General features: G+C 41.3%; 3 protein-coding genes across 3 annotated transcripts; 2 read left to right on the top strand and 1 right to left on the bottom strand.

The window, feature by feature from the left end:
- Window positions 1-1,011: 1,011 nt before the first annotated feature.
- Window positions 1,012-4,179, top strand: LOC121193192 (leucine rich adaptor protein 1-like). The gene is made up of 3 exons (XM_041055390.1): window positions 1,012-1,539; window positions 2,195-2,379; window positions 2,954-4,179. Exons 1-3 carry the CDS (start codon window positions 1,069-1,071, stop codon window positions 3,513-3,515), a joined length of 1,218 nt encoding a protein of 405 aa, XP_040911324.1. The 5' UTR covers window positions 1,012-1,068; the 3' UTR covers window positions 3,516-4,179.
- A 352-nt stretch (window positions 4,180-4,531) lies between these two features.
- On the top strand, window positions 4,532-12,568 carry pgap6 (post-glycosylphosphatidylinositol attachment to proteins 6). The gene is made up of 13 exons (XM_041055983.1): window positions 4,532-4,693; window positions 5,267-5,450; window positions 5,632-5,833; window positions 6,669-6,796; window positions 6,920-7,185; window positions 7,304-7,650; window positions 7,784-7,880; window positions 7,986-8,100; window positions 8,609-8,751; window positions 8,921-9,099; window positions 9,845-9,991; window positions 10,122-10,238; window positions 10,388-12,568. The coding sequence occupies exons 1-13, from the start codon at window positions 4,630-4,632 to the stop codon at window positions 10,703-10,705; spliced, it is 2,307 nt and encodes a 768-aa protein (XP_040911917.1). The 5' UTR covers window positions 4,532-4,629; the 3' UTR covers window positions 10,706-12,568.
- A 1,046-nt stretch (window positions 12,569-13,614) lies between these two features.
- rgs11 (regulator of G protein signaling 11) lies at window positions 13,615-21,172 on the bottom strand. Its single transcript, XM_041056108.1, has 17 exons — window positions 20,986-21,172; window positions 20,619-20,715; window positions 20,356-20,406; window positions 19,459-19,565; window positions 19,164-19,215; window positions 18,776-18,834; window positions 18,580-18,656; window positions 18,367-18,448; window positions 17,419-17,487; window positions 16,915-16,938; window positions 16,742-16,803; window positions 16,320-16,433; window positions 15,967-16,082; window positions 15,199-15,286; window positions 14,971-15,109; window positions 14,507-14,589; window positions 13,615-14,412 (listed from the first exon to the last, which is right to left on the bottom strand). The coding sequence occupies exons 1-17, from the start codon at window positions 21,046-21,048 to the stop codon at window positions 14,274-14,276; spliced, it is 1,422 nt and encodes a 473-aa protein (XP_040912042.1). The 5' UTR covers window positions 21,049-21,172; the 3' UTR covers window positions 13,615-14,273.
- Between the last annotated feature and the right edge of the window lie 629 nt (window positions 21,173-21,801).

Genomic DNA, 21,801 nt, shown 5'->3' with positions numbered 1-21,801 from the left:
TGTCTCCCTCTGCAGTGACCAGTGGTAAAACCCTCTGCAGGTGCTTTACCTTTTTTCAAGTTGCTGCTGCTGCTGCTTCATCAGTGTGCATTACATACCTCCTTAAACACCTCATGCACAAACACTGGTTTTAACCTCCATCATGAGGAAGGAGGAAGCTCCCATAACTGTTGCCCTGATTTTGAAATGCATCAGTATGGGGCAAAGATGACAGGCGAATAAAAATAAATCATCTATTTGAGTTGGTGGCAGATGTTAGAAGCTTATTTGGCCTGTTTGTGTGTCTAAAAGTGGACTCTGTTGCTTCCTTCCTCTGATTCTCTTTGGAAAGTCTTGCAGTGATGTATTTCATCATAAGTATCTGCAACTATCCAAAACGCAACCTGTTAACTCATAAACACATATTATGACTCTTGCTGTACATAATGAATGTCCCAGGTATTAAACTCCTCGGGGATCAGTGTCAGTTTTACAAAAAGCAGTCTCTTCATGTACCAACAGTTAAACATCATTACATCCACACACTGTGTGAACATGTTGCTATGAGTATGTCTGAAATAGGAATTGGCCCCAGAGGACAAGTCACTCAGGTAGAGATTTTAACTGGCCTACTAACACTGTAAAGTAGGATACAGGGTGTGAATATCCCATAGCCTATATTACATTGTGCTTATAGAACTCCAGCTATAGGTTTACTGGCTTTAGTCACATTTTAGGTCATGTTATTTCAAATAAATAAATAACGGTGTTAAACTGTGAACTTGTTTGTTTTTCATGTGATGTAATCAAGGCTTAATTTGTTAGACTGATAGTTTAGACCAGCAAACAACGTCTTGATGAGGCTCTAATCAAAGTAATGAAGACAGGCACTCATCATTTCACAGCTTTAGAAAATGTAAAGCTACTCTGTGCGCACAGGTGCTACTGAAGCTTCTCCATGTGACCCCCGGAATGAGACTACCGCCATTGTTCGACACAAAGAGCGTTTCCACTTTCCAGCATCATGTTCTGGGCTACATACCAGCAATACCTCTGTGGCGTGAATGGTGACAGCTGTCAGCAGCGCAGATGATTTGCTCGTTCACACTTCCAGGGTTTTCACCGCTCGTCCTGCGCTTCTGTGGCAACTTTGTCATTCGTGATTATGCTTTATTGTGGAGTGTTCAGGAATATAACTTCTGTTGTGAGACGATAGGTGTGTTCGTGAGTCTGTGTGTGTGTGTGACTCCCACTGGGAGTCTGATTCCTCACAGTGGAAGCTGGAAAGGTGAAGTGACTTTACGCACAAACTCCATCCAAAGCCAGCGATCGGTCTTTGCGGCGGGGATGGAAGAGGAAAGCCTCAACGACGCGTTTCCAGAGCTGAAAGAGGTGGAAAATAAGCTTGGGAGGAAAACACCGGAGAGTCTGCTGATTTGGATGAGGGACGCTGCGGACTGCGGAGACGGTTGGAGGTCTGATGGGGTAGACAGGGGAGAGCACAGCTGTGCCTTCAGCGGAAGCTTCTCTGACAAAATCAGCAGCTTAAAACAGGAGATGGTAACGATTAACTATTGATTTCTATTCTCAGCATTCATTTCTCAAATGATAAATATTTAATGTTTACACATGCTTCTAAGTGGACCAAACAGTTTCCATTCTGTTTTTGTAGTGACTCAGCATGAGTGTGTGTGTGTGTGTGTGTGTGTGTGTGTGTGTGTGTGTGTGTGTGTGTGTGTGTGTGTGTGGTGCTCCTTCATGCACCTGTGCATCTGTCCATATTTTGGCAATGCCAGAACTTGTGCAACTTGTTTCAGCAGTCACCGCTCTGTTTACTGAGAAATGTCAAAACCACTGAGTTCCACTGTGAGCTTCTTCACCTGCTCATTTTTATTTATGTCACCTGTCTCTCCACCACACCCTTCACCTGGCTTCTCTCTCATTCGCCTCCATTTATTTTACACACTCTGACTGGATTCCTCTGCTCATTCTCCAGCACCTTTGCTCCTCCCTCATTCTTCTCACTTCTTTCTTTCATGTATTGGAGTCAAATGAGCATACAGGCAGGGGCCTCACTAGTGGGGAAACATAGTATATTCTTTCAAGGGCCCCCCATGCCAAAATTTTATAGCACACACACAGATACACACACACCTCAGTCAGCTACTCTCGTACACAAACCACAGTTAAGTCGTTCCCCATACCCTCCATGCAGAGGTGGCTGCGTTCTGCCGATGTAAGGATTCTGCGCCAGCTGGTGGCCGTGCACGAGGGTATCGAGGCCATGCGTTGGCTGATGGAGGAGCGGGGAGCCTTAGTCAGTCGAGGCAGCAGCTTGACAGGCAGCCTGAGCAGCCTGGTCACTGTGGACGAGCAAGGAAGCTCAGTGAGCCCGTGCAGGTAGAGTTACTAGTCTGTCAAGACAATTTTTATTATACAGAGTAATACCATAACCCATGCAATATGACCCTATATATGACCAGGGAAGAGACACATTAACATGAAGTGTTATGTGTGACTGTTCATTTTCAAGATAATTTTTTTTTTTTACTTTTCCTAGAATATCATATGAACTCATGTAAGAATACACAGACCAGCAGTCAAGTAAAAGTCTTGACCTTGAGCAGAGATTTTCCAAACATATTTGCAAACTTCCACAAAGTAAATGTTTCCAGGCTCTGGGAGAGAAAAAAAAGGGCTTTCAACAACTTTCATGCTGTGTAGTTGTGTACATTCAACACATTTAGCTGACACTGCATGCTCTCAAACCTGAAACCAAAGAACTGAATTTCCCAAAAAGTAAATTAGTGAATTTACTTCACCGCTGAATTTTGTGTGTCAACCCATGATTAAGAATTTATAACAAAAATCCCAAAGAAGCTTTTAGCTGGATGTAACTTTAAAGCATTTTTTGGTTTCAGGGCTCATACTGTACTCCACATGCGGCTCATTATTTCTAGTGTTGCTCCCACAGGGAAAGCCCGAGTCCAACTTGCCCTCAGGATTTGACTGAAACCGCTGGTGAGGAATCAGCAGATCAACGATCACCACACACTAACGATGGTGATTCAAACCACAAGAGCTTCTCTGACGTGCTGAGCCCTGAGTCTACTGAAGCAAGACCTCCCAGTCTTTCCAACTCCAAGTTTGAAGTCAGTCGTTCCGCACATGTCACGCATGGTCTGGCATCGACTAATCCTGCCAACAGTTTGGTCAACGCCAGTTTGCAAAAGTCACAACCACAGGACTTGGATGCAGGTCCGTTCCGAGACATCAAAGCTGGCGCTGCTACCATCAGAAGAGCCCTGCTCAGGTCTAGCAGGGCAAGAAAAGCAGTGGATACCGGTAGTTTTACCCTCACCCAAGAGTTGAGGGAGACACAGACAAAGCACAGTCTGCCTCAGGAGACTTTCAAAGCCCCTCAGGACAAAATGATGGAAGATGAAGAAGGTGCACTCAATAGAGAGAAGGCTTTGCTGGGGTATGATGCTCAGTGGTGCTGGGTGGAGTCACAGGATGATGTGACCTTTTTATGATCTATGGGCACAACTGAAGCTATTACACTTCAACACTTACTCTAATGGCCAGTAATGCAGTGGGATTTAAAATGCACCTTGACTCTCAGTGTGTCTTGTTATGATAAGAATGATGCTTAAAGACGTGTGTGTCACCATTAGACTACTTTCTCTATTGGTGATTTTGTTTAAAATGTATACTATTTAATTATATTGTTTCAGTATCATTGTGTTTTACGAGCTCCAAAGCAACAAAATGTTGCCTTATGTAACACAATTACATAGGATTCTTTAAAGGAAATGATAGAAACCTCCATTCTTGGATGAATAATGTTCCATACACAAGGGATTTGATTTTAAGTGATTAAGAACTTCAGTTGTTAATTACTTCTTATGCTTATTTTCTCACTTATTGTCCAGTCTTGTTGAATTCTTTCACATTTGAGTTCATGTGCTTCTGACACAGGTGGGGATTTTCAAGAGTAAATGCTTAAACTGTCCTGCAGTTATGAGCCTAATATATCTTTTGGAAATAAATAAGACAAAAATGCCTTTCTGATGTCCTTCTTAACCCAAACAGCTGAATGTGCTGAATCAGTGTGTGCTTGTGTACAGGTATTGTGTCATTACGTTTTGGACATCAGTGATGGAGAAACAAGTCCTAAGTTAACATGTTAAAATAAAGGTATTTCATGCTATCTGTCTTCATATGGGCCAGCGCTGCCTTGTTTGCGACTCTCAAACTCGCACAGTATTTTTAAGCGTTATCATTATAATTAACAAATACACGTTGTACATGGCTTAATGTCTGTTGTGCCTAATTTACTTCTGTGTATTGCGTTTTGTGTTACTCACACAAAGCTATTCTTTATGTCGGTTCAATGATTCTTTTTCTTAAAATGACACAAATTACGAAGGAAATGCCAAGTAGCCACTCTGCAGGTCGTTCCTGTGTATAATGTTAATATTTCCGACAGCCCCCAAAGGTAGCACCGACGTCTTTCCTGACGTCATTATTTACTCAGAAATCAGGAAGTGTTGTGCACGTAAAGTGATTTCCACCTAGCGATAGATCAGAGTGACATTACAGCTGAATAAAGGACGATGTAATGGTTCAGACAGTCGGAAAGGAAACATGGACGTTTGTTTACTGCGCTGTCTCCTCTTCGTCGCCCTGACGACTTGGACATTAGGAGACGGTAAGTGTTTCCAGCAGAAAGGGCGAAGTGTTAGCAAACGGGGGTTAGCATGTGTGCTAACTGTCACGGCTTGCTGCTTTAACGAAGCCAGAGACACGCTGGGCCAGAGAGACACATATTATCTGAGACTGAACTGTTACTGACTAAAGGAAGACTGTCAACAGTTTAAACTTTATCGTCTATAGACACAAAAACAATAAACAATTTAGTTGACCAAATGACTGAGTCAGTCGGTAGAAAATTAATCAACAACTAATGCCAAACATTTGTTTGCTCCAGTTTGGCTTTAGGTGTTTTGCTTTGCCACACATGATAATCACGGTTTTTCCTTTTTTTTTTAATTTTATAGACAAGGCAATTTATTGAAAAATAATCAGCAGATTATTCGATAATGAAAATGATTGTGAGTTGCAATCCCAGTGATGTCTGCTTGTTTGAATAATAGACACGAGTTTGACTTTACTTTCCTCAGTAGAATAAAAGTTTCCTCATGACAATTAAAGGGGTTAATTGTCATGTGCTTTTATTTGCCATTAGTGCATTATCATACAGTGAAAACCTTACACCCTACAGATGGACAGGTGACGTTTGTGTCAGAGCTCTCGTCCAAACCAGCTCAGAAGTTGTCGAAGTATAGCTGGTACGGCAGCGTGAGGCTGCAGAGGTTTCATATACCGGAGGAGACTGCCATCGCTCGCTGGCTCTTCTCTGTCACCAAGGGCCACAGCTTCCATTGTGGACAGCACAACGTCACCATGTAAGAGGCTGAGTTCATCAGAAAGACATTCACCTTCCTCCACTGCTTTTTTTTTTTTTTTTATCTTAAGTCTTAGTGAAATTGGATGTCCTCATCTCTCTCTTTGTGACATCTTGTGTCTCTTTCCTGTGCTCCAGTTTCTCTCTTATTTGTTGAAACACATCTTCTCTCTCTTTTGTAGCCATATTCGATGGGGTGCCCCTCCAGTTATAAACCCATTAGGTTTGGTGTTTCCTAATTCGACACTGTGGAGCCCCTGTTTGTCTCTGACCCTGCCGGTAACATCACACAGCTCCACAACCTTTAACCTCTCAGACCCTGCTTCTGGTGATTGGTATGTCGCAGCCCACTTGCCTGAGGATGATGGCCGCATAGAGCAGAAGGTTTGTATAGAGCTGTGTACAGTTGATGCTTGATACTTTCCATTATTTTTGTTGTGCTATGGTGAACCTTGATTTTCCTAGAATCTTTTTTTATTCCTGGCGTCATTGTGCTCATTAAAATTGCTGCAACTTTCATGAAGACGGCTTTGAAGAAAGATTTGACACCAGTTATTATTAAGATTTTGTGGCTTGGTTGTATCAGATTATTACTTAGCTTTGACTGCATGTGTGTCCATCATATTAATTTATGACTGATTTTTTATTTTGCATTGAAAGGCTAAGATAAGATGTTAGTATTCTAGTCATACTTTAATGTAAATTCCCTTTTCACCCCAACCGGTTCCACCGGAGCAGGGGATTAGGAGGAATGTTTCTTATGTATAGTAGCTAAACCACATTCTTCTGCTACTTTTTTTTTTTGGCCTCTGTTCATGTAGCAGAATTGCACCTGGTTGTGTTGCCTTATTTACCACTAGCTGGCCTTGAAAGAACATTTTTATTTGCATTTTTATTTATTTTGCATTTGTTTTTATAATGTAAGGTGACCTTAAGTGTTAAGAAAGGCGCCTATAAATAAAATGTATTATTATTATTTATCTTAATTGTCTATATACCGTAATTTATAGTATTGCATTAGTAGTGCATTAGTTTTTTTTTTATTCTTTTACCATTTATCTTTCTTATGACTGATTTATTAGATTGTCAGTCACCAGTAAAACATTGCATTAATCCTGCATAATGCTATACAAATAAAGTTTGCTTGAGTGAAGAGAAGTTTGCAGCAGTATAAGTATATATATATATAGTCATTTTTTTGTCTTTCTTTGTCTGTCAGGGTTTTCCGTCCTGCTCCTACTTCTTCCAGCCTCAGCTGTCAATCAGGAGAGCAGTGGACACACCCATTTTACAGCAGGGCACGTTCCTCCAGCAGACCGCAGCCCCTGACAGACCTGCACGCCTTAAGTAAGAAGCATCTGTGCATGCATGTGTACATGTTCTGTTTCCTGTGTTTCCACGGTTTGTACTGCTCTATGTTTGTCAGTTTATATACAGCTGGTACAGTTAATGTATTTGCGTCTGTCTCAGGTTGTATGTTCCAGAGTTTGCCTCTTCTCTCACCATCTCGGTGGCTGACTGTTCACCAGGGGAGGGAGCAGTCAGTGGAAATTGTTCACTGGTCCTCAGACTTGGCTCCTCCTCTCTGCAGCAGGGCCCAGTAACAGTGAACTGCTCAGGGATTGGCTGCTCTGCAACGCTCTCTAACCCACCTTGGGACACCTGGTTACGGCTTGTTGTTGAGAGCAGCCAAGACAACCGTACTGTAACCTTTAGTATCATCTCAAACTACACAGGTGACCATGGAAACAAGTCTCTCAAATTTAAGTTTCACATATTATATCTCTGTTTAATCTGTTATTTATGCATGTTTCTTTTTTCTTTTCTTCATTTGTGTGTGTGTGTTTACCTTAGTGGGATGTAAGCCAAAAAGTGTAGGCCTTAAAGCAGATGACGACATCAGCAAGCTCCGTGGCAACAGCAGCTACACTAACTCCACATCAGCGGGCAACAGCTCCTTGAGTACAGACACAGTCGCCTTTAACAACGAATCAGCATCAGTGTTGACGCCGCTGCTGGCGTCGGCGTGCGTGTGGAGCGTCCCCGTTCTCTACGAGGAGGTGGATGTTCTGTCGCTCCGATTCACCCCCGTCAACGGACCCAACGTCAGCGTCACAAACACACACCCCACACTGCTCACCTACCCGGTGCACACACAAGCCACAGGTGGAACACTCAACCTGCAGCTCACACTCAACACTGTGAGTAACACTGAATTACTACACAGTCACACACACACACACAGTATTCTCATTCAGCTTCTTTGATTCGAGAGCAGTGTGCGTCTGTGCTGTTTCACTTTGATACATGTGTGGGTTTTTTGTGTGTGTCTAGAGTAATGTAATCCTGGGGAACAGCAGCAGAGTGGTGGCCTGTCTCTCTCAATGGGCTCCAATCCTCAACCTCAACCACTCTCAACCCTGTCGCACAGGTAGCACAGATAAACTGGAGAGATTTATTCATATTCAAGCTTGACTTTTCACTATAAAAATAAAATTTGGAGACACTTCTCACGTGTGTAAGTGTGTGTCTGCAGATATGTTTGGAGGATATGGTGTTCATGTGAATGCCAGTGTCCCTAAAGCTGTGATCAGGCTGCCGTTCCCGCCGTCAACAACGTGGTACCTCACCCTGCAGCTCACATGCAACAGGTAACACACTCACATGCACGTTGCGTTTGTATATTTTGCAAATGGGTTCTTGTATTTCTGAATGTTTTCTGCACCTCTCACACTTTGATAGTGTGTGTCCTCCATCAGATGGGACGACAGTACTCTCCACAGACAATGAAAACAGTGTACACATGTAATGGCCTCTGTTTGTGTTAAGATTATGTGCATTTTTACACCATGTATATTGCTGTCAATTCACATATCAGATGCACTATATTACATATTTTGTGTAATGCTACAGTTTTTGATACTAGCTTATCTACACTAAAATGTACCAAAAGCATTCTTTATATTTACATATCTAAATTTAAAGTGCCAATATGTTTTTTTTTACCTGTGAATTTGAGTCAGTGTGTGTAAGAAGGTCAGTCACCTAATCTGGGTCTGACAGCAGTCCATTGTGACCTGTGGTTTGATGACATATTGATGTCTTGTTTATTGTTTTATGTGCATTTATTTTAGTTTAAATGACTTTTGTTTCTTGCAGCAGTGACTGTGGTAATACATCAGTGGTGTATGTGGTCCCAGAGGTGTTTGTCAGTGCCTGCGTAGAGGACTGTGGGACGTACGGTGAATGTAGATTACTGAGATCCTACAGCTACCTGTACAGTGCCTGTGTCTGCAAGGCTGGTACGACACACACACACACACACACACACACACCTAAATCACTGCAGTCTCTCAGTAATTCTATAAAAATAATAAGTGTCCTCACTGCATCCTGTCTTGTTGATGCATTGTTTCTGTCATACGTTCATTTGGTTTCACTGTGTATGTGTGTGTGCTTGTGTGTACGTAGGCTGGAGTGGTTGGGGCTGCACTGATGGTTCGGCAGCTCAGTCGTACAGTCACCAGCTGACGGCAGCTCTGTTGCTCACTCTCAGTAACCTGTTCTTCCTGCCCGCCATCGTGGTGGCCATCAAACGCTGCTACATCACTGAGGCATCCGTCTACCTCTTCACAATGTTTTCCTCCACGGTAACACACACTTCTTGCATTTTAGGAAAATGCAAAGAAAAAAAAAAAGATTTAAGTTTCTAGTATATTCTTTTATTCTGCTTTTTGTCTCACACTATTATGTTGTGTAAGAGGGAAGTTTCAGTAAATCAAAGCTGGCTAGCATATTGATAGAGTACAGGGATACCAACATCAAGAATTTTAACATGTCCATCCTCTGCCATGTGATTGGAAAATAATGATGACTTGAAAGTTCTGAAAAACAATGAATTCTCAGCTCTATCAATGTGTTTTTAGAGACGAAGATGATACAGTTATTTGTCTTATTTCACTCTGGTTCAGGACACTGCAGACTTTACTGTACATTTTACAACCCAGTGTGCTGTTGAGACAGACTGGTGTCTTTTACATATACTTAAATTTTTACTTAAGTTGTCCTATATATGGCTGTTAATGGATTTGTTAGGTATGGCCCCCTGATGTTAGAGATCTTAAATTAAAAATATAGATGAATCCAGGATTTATGTTAACGTCTGTTAGATTCAGATTTTGAGAATAACACCCAAGTTATACATTTGTCAAATAGGTCACTATGTAAACATCTGTGTGCGTGCGTGCTTGGGTGCATCATATGTAACTATGGGGAAGCAGAGCACACAGAATGCGTGGTATTTACTACTTTTACTGACTGTAGTGTGTTAATACTTGCAGCACTCAGAGTGATTACTCTGCTTCCCTGTTTCTTTTTTTTTTTTCATATTCATAGTTCTACCATGCATGTGACCAGCCGGGCGTGGCCGTACTCTGTATAATGGACTACGATACCCTACAATACTGTGACTTCCTGGGGTCTGTCTGTTCCATCTGGGTCACCATCCTGTGCATGGCTCGCATCAGAGACACATTCAAATATGTAAAACACTGACTGTTGCTCATTTTTTCATGAAATTACTATCACACTTTACTGAGCATTAATATGATACTTTCAGCGCCAAGATTAGTTTGATACTGTCTCTTTCTTTTTACTTTGTGTGTGTGTGTAGACTCTGTTTATGCTCGGGACTCTGTTGATTGCCATGTCAATGCAACTGGACCGCAAAGGTCTGTGGAACCTGGTTGGTCCCGTCCTCTGTGCGCTGCTGATCATGGTCACTGCATGGGTAAGATGAAGGATTCTGTCTGACAAAGAATCTGTTACCCATTTTCAGTTTACATCTAGCCAGTACAGTACAGAAAAAAAAGACTTGGAATAAAACTGTCATCTTGCTGTGGCTGAGCTTTTCTAAATCTGGTTGTCTTTTGTTGACAGGTGTACCGAGGGGTGCGGCGTCGACATTGTTACCCGCCTTCTTGGCAACGCTGGGCCTTCTACCTGATCCCCGGGGCAACCTGTGCTCTGATTGGGGTGTTCTTGTTCGCTTTTGCAGAGACAGAGGACAACTACTACTACATACACTCGCTGTGGCACATCCTGGTGGCCTGTTGCGTGGTGTTCCTGCTGCCGCCGAAGGAGCGAGACAGGGAGGTGCTGGGTTGGAGCAGGGGCTGGAACTGGAGCTGGAGACCCCGGGTTTGTGGGTACACTCTCTGTCAGAACGGCAAGGATGAACTGTACACTGTCACATAGTTGGATAAGAGATAATATAAGGGAGTAGAGACTCTGTATTGATTGTTAGAAAGCTGTATATAAGTACTCTTCAAAGTTTCTCAATATCTTGAAGAATGCATTATAAAATCAAATTTAGATCTATATTCTCATAGGTCTGTGGCTTTCATATTCACATTCACCTCAAGAACTAATCTTATATTTGAATTTAAAAAAGATGTCCAAAAGACTTAAAATGAAAAAAAATTAACTTGTGGACATCCTGAAACACACACACACACACACACACACTATTTAATCCAAGTGGAACCTCCAAGGTGGTCCTTTGCACCAACTTAGGTATAAACATCAAATCCTTCAGGTAGCAGACCACCTGACCTTTGACCTCATGATCAGGAGTTTGTACATATTGTGTATGTACATATTTTACTAGGGTAGGAAATGAATGTTTGCAATATTTATAAGAAATAGCACTTTGTGGAATTCTTTTAAATCTTTTCTATTCAGTCTATCATTGACTGATAAAATATGCTATATTTATAGTTTATGTAAACACTCCTCATTCTCGTATCCTCCTGTGTTTTCATTAAGTCCTTTAAATTAGTTCTACACAACCATCTCGACTCCAGGTCCACCTACTAGCTTTTTCCAGAGCTGTTAAACCGTATTTTGTGGTCTTCATCATTTTGCTTTTGAACTTCAGACTCATTCCTTGCTAAAGAATAATGAAAAACATTTAAAACCAGTAAACTGCTCTTTTGCCAAAGTCTGATCAACCCTGTTTATGATGCCTTCCCATCATGTCAACATCAGCCTCTCAGTTTTCCTTCACATTTCTTTGCATCAGATCCTCAGACACTGGTCAACTGTATGTGGCAAATTTAGGTGCAGTGACTTTGGCATACAGGATACCTCCTCATTCCTGTAAACAAAGCCATGTTTTTAAATACTGTGCATGGCATTAGGTTACATTCATGTGCAGAACTTACATGCAGCTTGCATTGAAACCGAATGACTCTGTGCCCTGTCTCGTCTATCCCCCCACTCTAAAACCTTACCAGTTTATACTTTTTACCAGCAATCATTCTGAAGCACTTTCATGATTAGAAAGCTAATTCCTCTTCATAATGTACATAGCCCATAGGCGAGTGAATGGGCACTTGATGAATGTATATGGAGATTACTGTGTCTGGTGCCTCATGTATGTACTATACGAGTATGTGTGAATGTGTGAATGTGTGTTTCGTCTCTTGCGTACTCTTTCCACACTTACTTTTATCCAAGTCACACATTGTGATTTTGCACGTTGCACACTTTGAATTTAGCCTTTCTTTGTTTTCTCGTATGTGTCAGAGTGTAAATCATTTTATTTTGTTGTCACATTTAAGTAGGAGTTTGAAAAGGCATTACCACTACAGCACACTGTACTCTGTGTGTAAGGATTAAGAAATGCAATGTTCACTGTAAAACGTGATTTTACTTCCTTGTACTGGACACTTACTTTTCAATCAATTAAAAATCCAAACAGCATTTAGCCTACCAAAAATAAACCTTTTGTACAAAGAGAAATCTTACATGTTTTTTTTCATGATTTTTTTTTGCTCTTTCTTTTTTTTTATTTTTTGCTTTTCATGTGGGCTGTTTTTCTTTCCCCAAACACTCACACTCTCTTATTCTCTGAGAGTGGATTGGGGTATAGAGGGAAGCAGATTATCATAAGCCTCAGAAATGTTGAAAGGGCCTGTGTTGAAATACACATTTCTGTGTGTGCGTGTGTGTGTGTGTGTGTGTGTGTGTGCGTGTGCGTGTTTGCCTGTGTTCCCATATATAGCTTACCTCCATTAGTAAATTTGATGGTCTCAGAAAGCTGACATGGATCAGTGCTACAGATCACATCATATCATCAGTAAGCCTAATAGCTCAGTGTTTTGGTGTGGCTGCCACATGAGAAGAGTAAAATGAATGTTAAGTTATTTAAAATCTTGTTTTTGTGTTTATTGACTGCACCAGCAACTGATTGAAAAAGGAGTTGTCAAAGCAGACTGTGGAGGTGGAGTTATCCTGATGCTAAGTCCTTGGATCCTGAACTTCCCATGATGCAGCTTGGTTGCATCTTTCAGAAGGTATTCCTTGTCTGCATCTTTATTTTCTCAGATTTCAGGAAGGAGGATGTCTTCAGAGCAACTGAAGACATTGTGTCCCTTTAATCTGAAAGGCGACCTCATATAGCAGTAGTCTAATGCTGTGTTGTCAAATGTATTTGTTTAGAACTGGAATTTATATGTTGTATTTACCACAGTGGTTCACAGCCTGAGGGTCAAAGCTAAATCTCACTCTTTGGTTGAACTGCTCACAACTCATGTTCCCACTCAGGCCTTAATCTGTGATGAAGAGTAACCATTTGTGCATTTTTAGGGGTCACAAGCCAAAAAGACTGAGAACCAGCCGCTTAAAACGCTTGTAAAAACTTGTGTTACTTTGACCATATTCAGCCACTAGAGGGAGCTGGTCCAGTTGAAGAAACTGCAGCTCCCACAGGACCAATAGAGGGAGAATGGGTGGGAAGAAAACAATCGAAGGTTATTTGATGAAGAAGAGAGATGTAAAAAGAAGAGTTTGTAAGCTCAGACACAATAGTGGAAGAGCAAAAGCAAAATGTTCAGACAGATGGCACTGTAGGAAACAGACTGAAACACCAAAAATGATGATTACAACTAATATTTCAATCTAAAAAATTAAATCTAAGTTTTCATCAGATGATTGCCTAAATACTAAAACAAACCATATAAAGGATTTGTAATGTACAGTACAGCCTACAAATAGACAGAACAATGAATGAAAGAAAGAGAAGATAGAAAAGAGAATAAGTCAGAGGAAAAGAGGACGTAGAATTAAAAATAAGAGCCTGATCACACATCGACACATTCACAGCTGACCACAGCATGCAGAGCTGAGAGCACAACGCTGAATGCTGTCGTGACACTTTATTGGGATGGAAACATGCTCAAACACAATCAACAGCAACAACAGTCACAATGTGAAGCTCCAGCATGGAATGAAGGAAACAAGAAAACTGTACGAGAATCACAGACATGCTTAGGCAAATTTCTGACTATATACATATTTTACTTCTCTATCCTCTATAGACAACCCCTTTAGATAAAACTGTTTGTAAGAGACAGAAGTAGATTCTAAATAAAAGCTATTGAGGGAGACAGGAAGACTGAGACTAGGTGGACTGAGATCTGATGTACAGTAGATGCAGGGTGAATATGCAGCAGTAAAGGCTGTAGCTGTTGCTTTTTCTCTGCTGTCCATTGCTCGTGCTCTGTGAATAAGAAGTGATGCTGCTGAGATATGCATTAACAACTGTGCTCTGAGAGGGAGCTCTATGCTGAAATCCTAGCCATGGTAGTGTTACAGCAGGGAAAGAAAAGCTCTGGCTTTTAACTCAGTTTGAGATGAAACAATAAGCAGAGAGAACTCCTTGGACGGTTACTATGGTGACCAAGAGAGACAATGGAGATGGAGGCGATTGAGTCTGACATGTTTTTTTTTTTTTGTTCTTTTTTTCTTTTTTGGCCCAGCATCAGACATGGGAGCCGGCTGCAGAGTTGGTACCTGCTTGCCCAGCCCCTTTGGCACGCCCATCTTCTTCCGTCGCCTGGGTGACTGCCTGAGCGGGGGAGGGGCTAGAGTGCCGCTGGCGTCTCATGAAGGGGAACACGCTGACAGGAAAGGCAGGGAGAAAGAAAAATTGTGATTGGTAATGAGTGCATGACTGTTTTAAAGTGAAAGGAGAATGTGTATCTGAAATTTCACCTTTTTTTAGTCTCCTGTGGGACAACAGCTTTGGCCAGCATGTTCTTGTATAGGTCAGACTTGAGATATCTTGGGTAGGAGTCCTAAACACACAAAAGAAATTCTACATGAAGCTGAGTAGAAACTTAAAAGAATATTTATGTTTTGGCCAAATAATCCGTGCATGGTTTGCATTCTATCAAAATGGACAACAATTTTCATTATTTTACATCTAGGAAAGCTGACATGTTATGTGGCATCCATCAGGAATCAATACTGAGTCCACTGCTGTTTAATATGTGTATGTTGCTTCTATAACACAGAAGCACAGGAGAAATCTAAACCCTCCTTTGTGGAGTCTGTACTGCATTACCTCACAAATAGTTATTAACCTTGATGTAAAATATATGGGATTTGTTGTGAAATGACCTAAAACATACAAAATCACTGCTTCAAGACAAGTCACAACCAGTCAGAGGTCAGACCTTTTTCATCAGGAAGTAGATGTGCATTTGTGCGTCATCCATAACAAAACGATGCGGGTGTTTGATCCCCTCCAGAGTTTTATCCATCGTCTTACTGTCGATGTTGACCCAGCGGGCAGCTCCAGGGGCCAGGAAGTTTCTGAATCACAGACACACAAAAGAGTAGCTGTCATCTGATGGTAAATGTGAGCGTGCATTTCTGCAGTGTTTGTGTGCTTGTGCACTTACTTGTAGACCTCCTCCACTTTCTCTATGATCTTGGAACTTTCTCCATGTCTAATATCCTCACAGGCCTGCCAGAAGCATAGGTTCTCCGCTGAGAGCAGAGAGACGGACAGTGTTGGATATGGATGGAGGTAAATAAAAACAAAACAAAAAAAGAGGCAGGAAAAAGTGAAACACAACAGGAGACTTTTTATAGCATGGATGGCCTCTATGGAAAACCTTGGCCCCTGGCAATATTTCATACAGTGCAGGATGTCTGCATGAGTGAACAAGTCCCTCCCCTGTCTTTTGTCCTTCACCTTCCTCTGCTGTATATCTCACTCTGAAGCCTATCTTACCTTTCTCCTCTTTACACTTCCAATCTCTTTCCATCCTAACAGCGTCATGAAATGACTCATGACTCTTCCTTTCCACTAACTCAACCCTTCCATTTCTCACCACTGGGACTGGAAAATGTCATTAGGGAAGATAATGAAATTCTGAATGTTAACAAGAGTGAGAATTAATTAAAGGTTGATATGAATAACAATGAAATTTATTTTTCTCTATTATTGTAATACACTTTTTCATTTGAATAATTATTCAGTTTGCTGTACTCTGCTGCCAATTTATACCTCATGATTACGATTCAACTTGTATAACAAACAGTTGTTTATAATAAAAATAAGAGGGGTAGAAGAAATTTGGGATATTCTGTATCTGAATTCTTTACACCAAATTAGATTGGGTCTGATCATCAAACATAATCACAATCCCATCACTCTTCCTCACCACTAAACTCTTTCTCCAGGTAGGTCATGAACTCCCGTCTCCCCATGGCGTCATTCAGAAGCTCCATGAAGCTGAAGCTCCAGCGCTCCACTCGAAGACGTGTTGGGGTGGGCACCCTGATCACAGAAAAACCCCAACTCAGAGAGGTAGATCCAGTCGCTCAAGCACACATAATAGGCACTACTGCTTTCATTTTGAATTTAAATAGGAACAGATATGTTAAGAGACGCTACAGAAGCCGAAAACTAGATTTGTTTTGCTGGTTGTTTTGAAGTTTTTGCATGTATGGACATCTGTACATGGACTAATTTGGATTAATTATATTGTGTGTATCTGTATCTGTGTTTGCTCACACTTCTGCGTTCATTGTCCAGTGTGCGGTGTCGTCAGAGATCCAGGGGTTACTGGGAAGGCAGCCTTGCATAATGGGATCTTGGTTCTGGTACTGCTCGCTGTATTTCACAAAACTGCGCATACACACACAAATGCAGAGGCATGCGTACACACAAAAGCACACACACACACACAGTATTATTGTATTAGCGTAGCAGATCATAAGACTTAATGGCCACTAATTCCAACTTGCCTCAGGAAGCATCCATTAGTGGCTCTTACAGTGGGAGCACAGAGCCTTATGTGCAACGTGTGTGCGCGCACAAGTGTGTGCGAGAGACTTAAAGTTCGGTTCAGGCAACATCACATCCATTAGTCCTTATGTGTGTCTCTGCATGTGTATGTGTGTCTACATATGTGCGTTCATCAAACTGACACGAACCCTTCTAGGCAGATGGATGACTTTACACGGTTTCTTCCGAGGGCCCTTCGACAGGATTCAATCTGTGAACAAAGACAGAACACACACATACAAATGTAAACACACACCCATAAACTATAATATACATTCAGTGTAGTTAAAGTAATGGTATATGAATTATACACGATATTTACCTCTCTTTTGTAGTAGTCACTGTTCTAGTTCTGTACAGGGAAACAAATTGTCATCATGTTAGGGCACACACTGACTGATTTACACATTTATACTGTACATTCATATCAGTGATAGAAGACAACTTCCCTGTGTCTATGTGTTCACCTATACAAACAGTGGCTTTAATTATTAAACCAGGATATATTCTGACAAATGAAGAAAGTACAGGGTGAGATTATATACTGTTCACATTGTATATATTTAATTTCATCACATGTGAGACAATGTGGGACAATGAAAATTTTTAACCTCTATCATTATAAAAAAAGATTGTAATACATTGTAATTGTCCATAGTATAGAGCAGCTCACTTGGACACTTACTTTGAAATAATCCCAGCAGGAAGAAAAAGGGAAAGCAATGAAACAAGAGTGCAAGAGATAGATAGTAGATGCATTATCACATCCGATATTTCAGCGGGGAATATATAACAGGAAGCAAAGAAATGTGATGATGTCACTGACCAGTGTAACTCGCAAGCTGAAGTTATTTGGTTTCTCTAGACCCATATCCAATACATTATGTGAGCCAGGCTGAAAAAAGAATATATATAAACATGCACGCTAATAACTTAGTACAGTATGTCTGTCTTTGAGTCTGTGTGTGTGTGGATGGGGGGGGCGGGGGGGGGGGGGGGGTATATGCGTGGGCACTTAACCTTCTTTGAGCTTTCCACTCCACTAGCTCTGATTTGTATTCCCAGTTTTGTCTTTCTTTTTCTCCATGCCCTCGTCCCTAATTCATAGGGGCAAGACAAGATGGAGTCCCTCCTCCAAACCCCTGTCTTCTGCCTCACCCTCTTCTCACTCCCACAGTACCTCCCTCCTGCCCCCAACTTTCTCCTTCCCTTTTCATCCTTCTGTCTGTCTGTCTGTCTGACAGATATGTCTGCCGTGGTGTTTAGGTAACACTTAAAGAAAGAGGAATGCAATGTTTTTATTTTGCTTTGCATTTCTTCATCTCTCTCTCTCTCTCTCTCTCTCTCTCTCTCTCTCTCCCCCTCTCTCTCTCTTTCTCCTGTTGTCAGCTGAAGCTTTTACCAGATAGGCTGAATATTTCATGCAGGAGGGAGAAGGGACTGTGGGTTAACATTAGTGGGACCTGTAACTGTTTTATATACAGTGATACATTTTTCTGTAGTTGCATGGTATTATATCACTGATAGTATAGTATAGTATAGAATAGTATAGTATAGTATAGTATAGTATAGTATAATGTAGCACAGTATATTTCAATAGGCTATAGTGTAGTGTAGCATATCATTTCCACAGTACAGATGATACAATATAGCACAATACAGCATAGTACAGAAATAGAAGAGTAGAGTGTAGAAAAGAATAGTATATTATGGAAAAGTAAACAGTATGAGAATGTGAGTAGTGTAGAGTAGAATATTGTATTGGTGAACGTACCGGGGGTCTGTTGATGAGCCAGTACGCCTGCTCCTGACATTCTAGAACAATGCGGTCTGCCTTCCTCCTCTGTTTGGACGCCCTGAACATAAATCACACTGTAAGTTTGTGTGTGTGTGTGTGTGTGTGTGTGTGTGTGTGTGTGTGTGTGTGTGTGTAGAGTGGGGGTGGGAGGCGGTGGGTGGGGGGTCTGATTGGTGCATCTGAATATACCTGAGTTGCTCTCTTGCTTGCATCACCACAAAGTCCCAGGTGTGGTTGATCCTCTTGTGCAACAAACTGTACCTCTCCTAAAAAGGAAGAGTGATGATGACATGGGCCTGTTACCACACACTTACCACTGCATAATTCATATTGCACACACTTTCTCTCTTTTCTTTACACACAAGTACACGCACACTTTCCTCACCTTTTCATATTCCATCAGTTCTCCTTGTTTTCTTATGTTCTTTTTAGCCAAATAGATTGCTAATGGGATACACACATTAAAAGAGAAACAACAAAGAATTAAAAACAAAGGTTAAGAGATTTGTGTCTTGATGTACATCACCTGTTTAGCTTAGAGTACCTTTAAGTACTTACCAGGACTCTAATCAAGAAGCTATATATATTATATTTGAAGTGTAAGGTTTCTTGCTTAAAATTATGGGTAGTTTCTAAGGTTTTGTTGTATGTTGTTTTCTTTTACGGTAACTTCCCTCACAAATAAATATATAATACAAAAAGAGGTCATGCATTTGCATTTACCCCACGTCCCTTACATCCTATATTACCCATTCAGTTTACTTTTGTCTTACCATAGTCCAGTTCTGAGGCAGGCCATCGGGTACTAGTCCAGAAGTAAGGAGTCTGACAAAAACAGGTGACATTTTAGAATTTCTGACAGAGACTGATGTTGAAGCGGGTGATGGAAAAAGTGGCAGCAGAGAGTGGCAGATGGATGGGGGATTAGGAAGTGGGCTAATGGAGAGAGAGGGGGAGAAAGGGAGATAGACAGTGATAGAGAGACAGTGATAGTTTAACCAAAGGAGATGGAAGAGGGTGGGTTTTACAGGTAGAAAGCTCATGCTGCATGAAGGATGATTATCTGACCTGGAAGCGGTAGGGCGACTCGTCAGCTCGTAACACAAGAGATCTCGGCTCCTTGAGAGGGTAAATATAACCGTATCTCACCAGAATGCCACCAAGGTGCAGAGCCTCTGTTAAACACCACAGAAGAAGAAGAAGTCCCAAACTGATCACTGTCTCAGAGTTTCAGTAATCGTCAGGTAATTGTCAGGGATGTAAACTTAGAGTAGTTCGCCAAGGTTTTCAGTCAAGGATACAAATTTTCAAAGCAACCAGAAATCTTTTTCAGATATATTCACAGACATTATCCCTGTATCGTGTTTGATGTCACATGATAGATCCATCAAACTGAACAAACTGAGTGTGGAAAACAACTAAAATTAATTAGCCATAAGGAATGGAATTAGTATAATATACTGTTAGTCTAATTTGTCATACGTTTTCTAAAACGTTGCCTGCAGTTTCTCTCAAATGAATGGTTTTGTTCCAGTGATGAAATGCCTCATCAGTCCTCAGTAGTTTCTGCTCATTTGTTAAAGAGCCCTACATTTGTGACTGACAGCTACCAAAAATAAGCTGTGCGCTGCATTTTAATCAGCTCTCTCTTTTGCTGACAGACTCTACTCTTTCCTCCTTTCTCCCGAGGTGAAAACCCCCACGGGGACATTAATCAAACCCAGATCATCAGGTGAGTTAATCAAACTTCTATCCTCTGGGGTTCACCCCATTCCTGTTTACTGGAAACAGCAACTGCCACAATACACACATCACTATCGCGTCAGCTTCAGAGAAAACACCATATCCTGGCAACACACTAGCAACGACACACAACAAGCCTGTCACACTGAACCGGAGAATCACAGCTGGTCCTTCAAAATCCTTTATCACTCACACAATGTAGGTATCATTACAGTTACTTACCCTCCTCGCAGATGCTGTATTTCTGGATCAACCAGTCAATTACATCATGGCCTGCAGACAAGAAACAGAGAGAAAGGCGACAAGGAAAGAGGACAAACTTTCTCCCTCTACTCTGCAAAGCACACAGTATTCTCCAAAATTCACTGCTGCATTATGCATGACCGCTGGGACAAACACAAGCTGCAATGTTCATATCCACACATGCACACACAGACGCTAATGCACCCTGACATAAAGGGACACGCACACACTTATACACACACCTGTCATGGCATGTGGAATGATAGTGATAAGGAGCCTCTGGTTTCTCATCTTCATGCCCATGTCAGGGTCTTGCATGGCCACAATCACTTTCTCCATCTGTCAAGGTAACACACACACACACAGATGCAAAAAACATGAACATGCAGATGCACACAATGTACAAACACAACCAAAACACACACACATAAGTCAGAAATTCAGAAAAACAATGCACATGTTAAATGTTCCACCCTTTCATAACTTGTTTTCATAGTGGTGCACATTTAAATGTATTGAACGTTTTCGGATTTATTGGGGGTTAAATATGCAGAGCAATATGTCACATTAAAAACACAAACCAAAAGACACAGAGCCATATAGTCTTACCTTTCGAAAGCATGCCATTTGTTCCCGGTGCCAGCCTCCTTTAGCCATGGTGTTGATGGTCATCTTGCAGGCTGCTTGGGATCACTCGACGGGACGGTAAAGTGCAAGACAGAAGTGGAGTCGGGAGCGCGCGGCAGAGAGTGCACCACCGTTTCCTTTTTTTTCCCCCTTCCATCAGGCGGCCCGGTGCCTGACGGGCGCGCCCCTGTGTAGATTAGAAAGGATTACAGTGTGCCAAAGTGATTCTCAATATGTTATATAGTTTCTGTACAGAGGCGAAAACAACAGCTGGCCAATAAGTCTTTGTTGTCTGTCACTGATGTATAAGAACACTGAAAAGACAAAATGAAAGCTCAAAAATATAGGCTTTGAGCTATAAAACCAAATGTAATAAGTGACACCAATTAAAAGGCAATTTCCTTGTGGCCACCCAGCACTGCAAGACACATATTTAGCTTTTATAATTTACTATTCACAGTGTACTGCTAGTTTTCTGAGAAAATGAAACAGTAAAAAGCAGGTGTTTCGTATGATATATAACTGCATTGTAAGTAAATAAATAAATAAAATAATGTTTTATCATTTATGTAATTCTGTGTGATTAAAATAAATGGAAACATACATGAGTGGGATTCTCGCTCTCGCTCTCTCTAATGCGCTATGTACGAGCGCATATATATGGTTTTATGTTAGTAATTAAAACTGCTTTCTGATTCTGTATTTTAAAATGCCGCGTGTCTTACTAACTGATGCATTAATTTAGCAATGACTGTGATAGCCTTTGCTGACCTTAAACAGCACATGCACTAACTGGCA

Source organism: Toxotes jaculatrix, chromosome 14, assembly GCF_017976425.1.
Source record: "Toxotes jaculatrix isolate fToxJac2 chromosome 14, fToxJac2.pri, whole genome shotgun sequence".
Classification (NCBI taxonomy): Eukaryota; Metazoa; Chordata; class Actinopteri; family Toxotidae; genus Toxotes; species Toxotes jaculatrix.
This window is presented reverse-complemented; position numbering and strand designations above follow the sequence as displayed.